We start from the raw sequence: 9,851 nt of genomic DNA, 5'->3' as shown, positions 1-9,851 counted from the left end.
GGTATGGGACTTTTCATGGCTGGGACAAACAGGCACAAAGACACATGGTCAACCAGAGGTTAATCAACAACCTTTAAAGAACAGTAAACAATATGATTCTTATGATCCTTTGTTCCTTCTGCCCCTTAAAAGGTTAATTTAAGATGTGATTTCGATGTAAAGCTTCAGTTCTTGGTAAAAAATGAATTCAAAAGTTCATGTAAGGGTGTATATATATCCCTTACTGCAGTAGTATGTTGTAATATTTTGAATAGTGCAGTGCTTCTCACTGGCTGGGGAAGGTCATTACCAGTTTTAACAAGACAGTGCCCCTGTGCACGAACTCAGGTCCATAGAGAAATATTTTTTCCAGTTTAGTGGGGAAGAATTTGACTGATCTGTAGTAGTTCAGCAATCGAACATGAGTGTAATAGTCAGATGCTGATGATTTTTAATCTTTTGCACCACAATATTGTATATTACTTTTATTCTTTTACAGTAGCAACAGTATGACATGGGTTCCAAGCCAGACCGGACTGGCTTCATTAATATGCAGCGTGCCCAGATAATGCCCCTCTGTGGTTTATATAATGGCTCAGTGTTTCTGAGTGTGTGGACGTTACCCTCTCAAGTCCGCTTCATAGGGGAAGTGACTGGATTATACTCTAATCCCATTATGATGCTGCTGGCATGTGAGGGCCAGTTGGAGGGATTAGAAACCAAAGGTTTGGGCTTCAGGACCAGATCAGCAGAAAAATGTGTGACTGTAACTACCGACACTGATACAACAACGGCACATGTAAAGTCTTCAGATGACACAGACCAATAAGGGAGCACAGGTATCTTTATCTGTCATCTGGACATACACTGATGGGGTATGTATTCTTTATTTTCATGGGTTCATGTTTTTGTTTTGATCTCAGCCCGAGCAATCTTTAAATTGACACCCCAGCAACCATTTGATGGATGACAATGCGCAAGCTGGGCAAGCCAAGTTTGGTGGCATCGTAAATGAGCTGTAAATTTACAACATAAAATTGCAGTATACAAATAGTTTTTTATGGAGCCTGAAAAGTCCCAGTAAAATCATGTGTGGTATGTACGGAATTTATTTATGATAAGTTACAAACATTAACATGAATTTGTTATTTATTTACATTTACATTTAATCATTTGGCAGAAGCTTTTATTCAAATTGACTTACAAGTGAGGTACAAGGCAGCAAAAATCTAAGTCAAGGAGCAAACATCAAAGCAAAGTGCTATCAGAAGAAGTGTTGCTGTTGAAAGTGTAGAGATGAAAGTGCAAGAAAGAGCAGAGAGGAATTTATCTATTTCTTAAGATAGAAAGGTGGGGAAGAGTCCTGTTTTCCGTAGTCTTTTGAAAATTTGGAGTGAGGTTGCTGAGCCAGCAGAGTTTGGTAGCTTGTTCCACCATTGTGGGATCCCTAAGCTGAAGAATTTTGCTTTGTGTCTTCTGTGCGGCGCTTGGACCAGCAGACATTGCTTGTTGGCAGAGCGCAGTGGAGGGGAGGGATTGAAGACCTGATTGAGCGAGTTGAGGTAAGTTGCAAATTTATTTAAAAAAAAGAAAGAAAAAAACACATGTACATAAGTTCTCATGGCCTTTGCCATGTCACTCAAAATTAAGCTCTGGTACAGCCTGTTTCCACTGATCATCCATGAGATGTTTCTACAACTTGATTGGAGTCCACCGGTGGGAAGTTCAGTTGATTGGAGATGATTTGGAAAAACATACACCCGTGTATATATTGTTAACAAAACATTTAACAGTTAACAGTGCATGTCAGAGCACAAACCAACCCATGATGTCCAAGGAATTGTATGTAGACCTCTGAGACAGGTTTGTATTGAGGCACAGATCTGGGGAAGAAGTTTGGAACCACCAGGACTCTTTCTAGAGTGGGCCAATTGGCCAAACTGAGTGATCAAGAGAAAAGGTCCTAAGTCAGGGAGGTGACCAAGAAGCGGATGGTCACTCTGAAAGAACTCACAAATTTCTCTGTGGAGAGAAGAGAACCTTCCAGAACAACAACCATCTCTGCAGCACTCCACCAATCAGGCCTGTATGGTAGAGTGGCCGGATGGAAACAGCACCTCAGAAGAGAAAGATGAATGCAGCAATGTACAGAGACATCCTTGATGAAAACCTTTTCCAGAGCCCTCTGGACCTCAGACTGGGGGGACAGTTCACCTTTCAACAGGACAACAACCCTAACCACACAGCCAAGATAACAAAGGATTGGCTACAGGACAACTTTGTGAATGTCCTTGAGTGGCCCAACCAGACTCCAGACTTGAACCCGATTGAACAACCTGGTTGAGCTTGAGAAGTACTGCAGAGAAACTACCCAAAAGTAGGTGTGCCAAGGTTGTAGCATCATATTCAAAAAGACTTGAGGCTGTAATTGGTGCTAAAGGGGCTTCAAACAAAGTATTAAACAGAGGCAGTGAATACTTATGTACATGTGATTTTATTGGTTTTATTTTTAATACATTTGCAAAGATTTCATACAAACTTCTTTCATGTTTTCATTATTGGGTATTGTTTGTAGAACTTTAAGCTAAATAATGAATTTAATCCATATAGTAATGAGGCTGTAAGAATTAGTTCGTTAATTAATTATAGTTCAAAACTATTGCTGCTTCACACTTCACTCTCCATTATCTTGGTATTGTAATGTAAAAATCACACACCACAAATCACAATTCAACTTTTCAGTCATAATCATTAGCTCTGATATTGTGAGGATTTTAACAGGAAAAGTTACATTCTTAATTTTATATTAGATTGACAGCCCCGGAAGGATTTTCTATTTCTCTGACCAAAGTACAGCCATAAAAGGAGGTCTTTAGATTATTTATTTTTTTTGGAAAATGTAATATGATGTTTGAAGGAATGAATAAAATAAGAAAAATGTGACGAAAAAATCAGAACATTTGCAGTTATTAGTGAAAATGTGTTTGTTCTGGGAGAGATTTTGGACTCCTGACCACAGAAATTTGGTAAATCCTGTCTAAGACCAGGGAGAGTGGTCCCTGGCATTTTTGGTGCCTAATGTATTGCTCCTAGAATTAATGGACGAAAGTTGTGAACAAAATTAAGTCAAATGAACACAAAAATTTATCAGTTAAGGAAAAAAGCTAAAGAACAAAAAAGCAAACAAAAAACCTTCACAGGTTTTACAGTATTTCATGTTGTATAGTATACTTGTCCACTAATATAACTGGGAGAATACTGAAAATGACGAAGATGAAGATAATTTGCTTGTCTAGTTTTATTACAATGACCTGAGAATAAGATTAAAAAAAAAAGACTAAAAGAACTGGCAGAGCATGTTGTATGAACATTACCATATTTAAACCCGTATCTAAACATATATTTGTTATATATTGAGAATATTGAGCTTTTAAAAAAGTGGAGCAGACGGTTGTTTAGACTTGGCTAATCTAAACAGTCTCTTGTACTTTCTGAGTAAATTGCACTCTATACTGTAAATATTATAGAATTCAACTTTTTAATATTTAACGAAAATTTGTTTAGTTGAAACCATCTTAACACTCTCTTCATTTCCTCATCAGTACTTTTTTGTTTTAAAAATACATCTATAAGATATATTATCTCGTATCCTGTGCAGTGCCGGTCCAAGCACGGTAGAAATGGGGAGGGTTGCGTCAGGAAGGGCAAAAAACCTGCAGAAAGAATAGGAAAAGATAATTTACTAAAAAAGATCTCTGTGTTATGCCACAAGTTATGTGAACTGTGTTGGAAGCCTGACTAACTACAACATACTGCTCTCTTTCATAGCTGTACCATAACCATAAGAAATATTTTTAGTGTACTCAACAAAATCACTTCTCATTTCTCTAATCCTATGAATGATTTTCTTAACAAAAGAGTTCATATAATGAAGTTAAAGAATCATTAACCATGTTTATGTTAAAGCTACTATGGAGAATTTATGTTGCCAACACGAAAAAGCAATGAACCAAATTGTCAATATTTTAAATATGCTCCTTAATAACATGAAAATGGACATAATATTGTTTTTTTATATGCAGTGTTTTATCATCCATTGTAGAAATAAGCACGTTATCATCCAAAACATAAAAAATAAAGTTGATAAACAGTTGGTGAATGTAAAATTGCCTGTAGATGTGAATGTTAGTGTGAATGGTTGTCTGTCTGTGTATGTCTCTCTGTGGCCCTGAGATAGACTGGCGACCTGTCCAGGGTGTACCCGGCCTCTCGCCCAATGACAGCTGGGGCAGCAGGCTCAAGCCCACCTAAATAGGATAAGCAATGACAGATAACGGATGGATGGATACATTTTAACAGATCCAGTTAACCCATTCTGCTGCATTTGAACATCTTGGGAAACAACTGCTTTTCCCAACACCTAACTAATGTGTAGAATTGCTGTACTCTTGTTTACATACATACCACTTTTTTTGTAGACATAGTTTGTTTGATGTTATTTGCTTGATTAATTGAAAACACAAATTCACATATGGTGGCACTCAGGTGAATGTGAGCATAAAGTAAGATGCTCTTTCATGAAGAAAGTGGTTGGTTGACAATGAGTAAGTAATATCCAGTCTGACCCTGCTCATGTGCTTCCTTTAATTTTGGTTGCAGCTCCATTCTTTTCTACCTTACATTGTCTGTAAAATCCACAACAACAAAGCCCTTGATGCCTTTAAGTTTTTTCTTTTAAAAAATTTCATCTTATCCTTAAATCTGAGAAGCCTAATTACAATTGATCGTGGCTTGGTCCTTAAACTCTTCCTTGCAGTGAACATCTACTTGAATTAACTTTAAACCAGCAGATGTTTAACCTTTGTTTCCCAGTTTTTACAGAAGGTTTGTCTAAGGATGACTGCACAGAGGCGAACTTGCTTGAGATGCATTTGGTCAGAGAGTTTTTTGTGGGAGTGATCTCGATCATTTTATGCAAATTGTTGTCAGAGTTACTACCACTTACCTTTTTTCAAAAAGCCTTTGATTGTATCCAAGAGGGTAATCTGCAGAAAAAAAAGGCAGATAGGCAAATCTGCAGGTAGGCTAAAGCCGAAGTGTTATATGAATGCAAAGAAAATTTAGCACATTTTTTGTAAATGTTTGCCTTAGATAAGGAGGCATATTCAAGCATCTGTGCCAGCTATCATGCTAAATGTGTGGTGAGACGAATTGAAACAGCAGTTTGCAATCTTTAGAAATGTGTTTGAAGATCATCCATCCATTATCTTGAAGGGAAGAGCCCATCCCAGTACATTGAACAGGTTTCCAGTCTATCTAAGGGGCCAACACAGAGAGAGATACACAGACAGACAACCACTCACACCTACACGCAATTTTGATTTACCAATTAACCTAACATGATTGTCTTTGGACTGTGGAAGGAACCTGAAGAGGAAAACCTATACGCAAGCACGATAGGAACATGCAAACTTAACACAGAAAGGCTGCAGTTGGCCAATGGATTCAACCCAGTGACCATGTAGCTGTCAGGCAGCAGTACAAACTACTCCATCACGGTGCTGCCTGAGGAGCATTGGGATGAACAAATATATATTGCTTAGTTGTTGGACATGGACAGGAAACAGTGTAAGTCAACAGCATCAGTTGAACATAATAAAGTAAGGCTTGGACGTTACCTTTAGCCCACTGTTATGAGCCCACCATTATGTTTCACACAGTGGAACATACAGTATCTCTGTTGGTAAACTTAATAAATAAAAAAACATAAAATAAATAAATAACAGGATTACATTTCAATAAAACAAAAGCAAGCCTCGAGGTGGCTTACTGCAGATTTTAATTAAAATGACAAAAAATGCTCACAAGCAGTTTTGGGGATTTCTGCAGAGTGAGCTGAGGCATTTTTTCATTAACATGAAAGGATAACTCTGTTCATAAAAGTAATAAAGTCTGTAACATTCCATTTTGGCTAAATTACACAGAACTATACAGAAAACTGCGATCCTGAAACATTTATTCTCTTACAGGGGTCTTCTGAAGTTTTTGGTTTTTGTGTCAAGCTGCTACCGACGATGTACCAAAGGTCTGTTTTGGAGAGATGGTGCATGTGGGAATGATTAACCTGGCCGACAAAGAGGATGAGTGTGTCACTGTCAGAGGTGTCAGTGTCACTGTGTGCACAGGACAGGAGGTGAAGGTTTGGATGAGGGACAGAGTTCTCACACTCAGACAGCAGAGCATCTCATCAAGACAGAGACGGGACACGGCGACAGACAACGTCCAGGAACACTGATTGTGCCTAGTTTCTCATTTCGTGCATCCTTGGGGTTTGAAGTGGAGAGTCTTCTGCAACAGGCAAAAATAATAAGCTCTAAGGGTTGTTTTTCTTCTTGAACAGCATTTGTTATGAAAGTGCTTTTGGCTCCCTTGTTCCAGTGCAGCCAGCAGAGTAAGTGACATTTAAAGTAGAGCAGCAACACAACAGCTATGTCAGGGTCTGAGAAGGCAACGAGACCGTGATACAGCAAGAGAAAAAACATTTCTTTGAAACCAACAAGCAGGAGCATGTTTGAATGAAATATCAACGGTGACCAGACTCTACTGTGTGCTCATCCTCTACCGTCTCACCTTCTCACCCTTTGCTCCTGCTGCAACTTCAGCTCCTGCAGCAAAAAAAAACGTTTTGTTTTTTTATCTACAAGCAGTCCAGAGCCAGGCTCTTCAACAACCTGCGGCAGTCTCAGGTAATGCATGAAATGGGATGTGTGTATTTGTGTGTATGTGGCACATAGTTCTGAATTTGCCTATATATTTATCGATTTATCGGTGTCAGTGAGCAGAATTTAAATGATGTTTGGCAATTTGCATTTGAGTTTTTAAATCAGTATGAGACTAATTATGCCACTACTTAAGGTTCAACTAAGTTAAGAAGCCAAATGATCAGATGTAGCAACAGTGGTCAGCAACACTGCAAAATCTGGGAAACAATCTGTAAAGAAAATGCTACAACAGCTACTCATGATTTCATTCGCCTATCCACAGATGATGTTTTGACATTAATTTACTCAATAAGTTAGTATTTGATCTGAGTTGAGACATACTCTGTGTTAGCAGAGTAATAGTTGTGTTTGTTTATTGGTGGACTTTGCCACATAGCACAGCAGGGTTGACTTACTTTCCCAGACATGGATCAATGTCATTTTCACAGCAGGTCAAATTTACTGTAATCACAGAAAAGCTGTAACCTAAAGTCGGAGCTAACATGAGTTTATGACACCCATAATATCCACAGGGCATAAGCCTCTAAAAATGAACAACATGTAGACAAACAAACAAAAGAACAAACAAACAAACAATAAATAACACAAAAAGGTGCTTCCATGGGAAAAAGATCAACAGATGTCATTTGTTTGTCATGTGTTTTCACATGCAAAATGATACATGTGGCCAACAAAGCAGGCTAACTAAGGCAAGAAAGACGACAGCTACGAGACCAGACAGAGGTTACTGCTACAGTTTTGTGAGTTATAGCAGAACCCGTCACATTGAGCTGACTATTCAAACCAACCACAGCCACGCTCTTTTTATTAGCCACTGCTCTTTTCCTCTAGTGTGGCAATATGTATTTTGCTTGGCTAGCACCTGTGAAAGTTACTCACGAGTAGTTGGAGCCTAAAAGTCCTGTTTGAGAAAGACCTTTAAGCATTCTTAAATGGCTGAAAAGCTCTCCAGTATTTTTAGTTTGGAGTTATTATTGTACAGTCACATCGTGTTTGATGGATGGTGTAAGAAACATTTTGCTAAGAGCAGCATTTAAATAACTGAAGGATGGTTCCAGAGTTTATTATTAAGTGTTAGATTGACTGTGATGAAACAATATAGCCGTGTGTAGATATGTTGGTTTAAATTACTTAAATGATGCATTTGCATAGACATGAAGAGACCAGTTGTAATTGTGATTTTGATGTTGATGTGAATGCTGTATTAACACTACCCATCTGCTACACTGTGACCACTGGAGTCATTTTGTTTTTGAATCTCCTCCTTCAGAAGTGTGGCCATGGCAGCTGCAGCTCTGGAGCTCATGGGCTTCTTTCTGGGCCTGTTTGGGATGCTGGGTACCCTGGTCTCTACAGTGCTACCAATGTGGCAGGTTTCTGCTCACATCGGTTCAAACATTGTCACGGCTGTGGAGAACATGAGGGGCCTGTGGATGGAGTGCGTCTACCAAAGCACCGGGACATTCCAGTGTGAGGTCTACAGCTCCATGCTGGCGCTGCCCTCTAACCTGCAGGCCTCTCGTGCCCTCATGGTGATCTCTCTTGTGCTGTCTGTGATTGCCATTGCCATAACAGTCTTGGGGATGCAGTGCACCCTGTGTCTTGAGGGCACAGGTTCTGTCAAGAGTCGTGTGGCAGGTACTGGTGGGTGCTTGCTCCTTGCTGCTGGCTTCCTTTCTCTTATACCTGTGTCATGGACCACACATGAGGTGGTCCAGACCTTTTATAAGCCAACTGTGCATTCCAGCACAAAGTACGAGTTGGGTCAGTGCCTCTACATTGGTCTTGCCTCGTCACTCATCTCCATACTGGGAGGGGCGATACTGTGTGCATCATGCTGCGAGGAGCAGGACGGTGGCCGTGGGAGACGCCATGGTGGTGGATATCCATATCCAGTGGGAGGTGGTGTGCCAGGCGCAGGTGCACGGATCACCTCACAGACCTATCGCAACCCCACCCTGGTAGGGGGTATCAACACAGCCAGCAGGGGGCAGACACTGATCCGTGGTAACAGTGGCAGCTCCAAGTCAACTATGCATGGAGTACAGGGAGCCAAAAAGCCCACTGCAGCAGGATATGACATCACAGGATACGTTTAAGTTTATAGTCACTCCATCACGCCTTTAAATATGGCTCCCATGACCACTTATGTTCCATTAAGCATATTTATATATTTGATTTAACTGAATATTATTATTAAGTACTCAATGGAGCAACAAGGCAAACTAAATACATAACAGAGTCAAATACTGTGTAACACATGAGTCTGGCTTTTCTCAGTGTGTTTAAAGCCTTTCTGCTCCCTGTTTTCTTAAAGTAAGTGGAATTTTGGTGGAGGCTAGTTTAAAGTGTCTGGGTTGAAAACAATGATAGCCACAACACAACTTGGCAGCAACAAATATTATTTGAAGTTTTCTCTGATCATATTTGCATTATTTTGAACTAAACAATCCTTGTATCATCTTATACATCTAATGAACTAATATATCCTCATGGATTCTTTAGACTGTTTAATTATATCATTGTATCATATTAATTACTATCCTGCCTTGTTATCATAGTCTGACAATGTAACATCTGTTTCAGTAAAGATTCAGTTTTATGTGTAAAGGCTACCATCTATATTTTATTTTTTTCATTTTAAACTTTTCTGTGAGTCTATGCACCTGTTTGAATACGAAAATTCAGGGCAAAATGTATTTCAAAATATTAAACACACGGCCCCAATAGAAAAACTCTTCTTGCTATAAAGCATTGAGATTGTTCAAAACTCCAATTACTTCAAACATGTGACAAACATGGTTCAAGGTTTTCGTTCTCCCTCATTTGATTGTTTATAACGATTGTCAGCGATATATTTTCAGTACATGAAACAACAACTATTTTATATCTGGAAACTTTTACTTACTATTGGTGGAAAAATTTTTTAATACCTGAATTGGATAGTTATGTTTAGATATGTTCCACTGACAGCTGCAAATACTTTGACCTGTCACTGCAACAAAATCAAAAGTATTATCAAACATATTATCACTTTGCTCCATTTAGTTGTCCCTGTAAACTATGACTGTGAGCCAGCATACACAATAC

General features: G+C 39.1%; 1 protein-coding gene across 1 annotated transcript; it reads left to right on the top strand.

Moving 5' to 3' along the window:
• Positions 1 to 696: 696 nt before the first annotated feature.
• cldn2 (claudin 2) lies at positions 697 to 9,371 on the top strand. Its single transcript, XM_067492528.1, has 4 exons — positions 697 to 854; positions 1,479 to 1,541; positions 6,009 to 6,725; positions 8,032 to 9,371. The coding sequence occupies exon 4, from the start codon at positions 8,042 to 8,044 to the stop codon at positions 8,858 to 8,860; it is 819 nt and encodes a 272-aa protein (XP_067348629.1). The 5' UTR covers positions 697 to 854; positions 1,479 to 1,541; positions 6,009 to 6,725; positions 8,032 to 8,041; the 3' UTR covers positions 8,861 to 9,371.
• Positions 9,372 to 9,851: the final 480 nt, after the last annotated feature.

Source organism: Channa argus, chromosome 22 (genome assembly GCF_033026475.1).
Source record: "Channa argus isolate prfri chromosome 22, Channa argus male v1.0, whole genome shotgun sequence".
Classification (NCBI taxonomy): domain Eukaryota; kingdom Metazoa; phylum Chordata; class Actinopteri; order Anabantiformes; family Channidae; genus Channa; species Channa argus.
The sequence above is the reverse complement of the archived record's forward strand: the minus strand, read 5'-3'. Positions and strand labels throughout refer to the sequence as shown.

Bases quoted from the DNA above. Each gene is read 5' to 3' on its own strand.
- cldn2 (XM_067492528.1), top strand. From the start codon at position 8,042: ATGGCAGCTGCAGCTCTGGAGCTCATGGGCTTCTTTCTGGGCCTGTTT.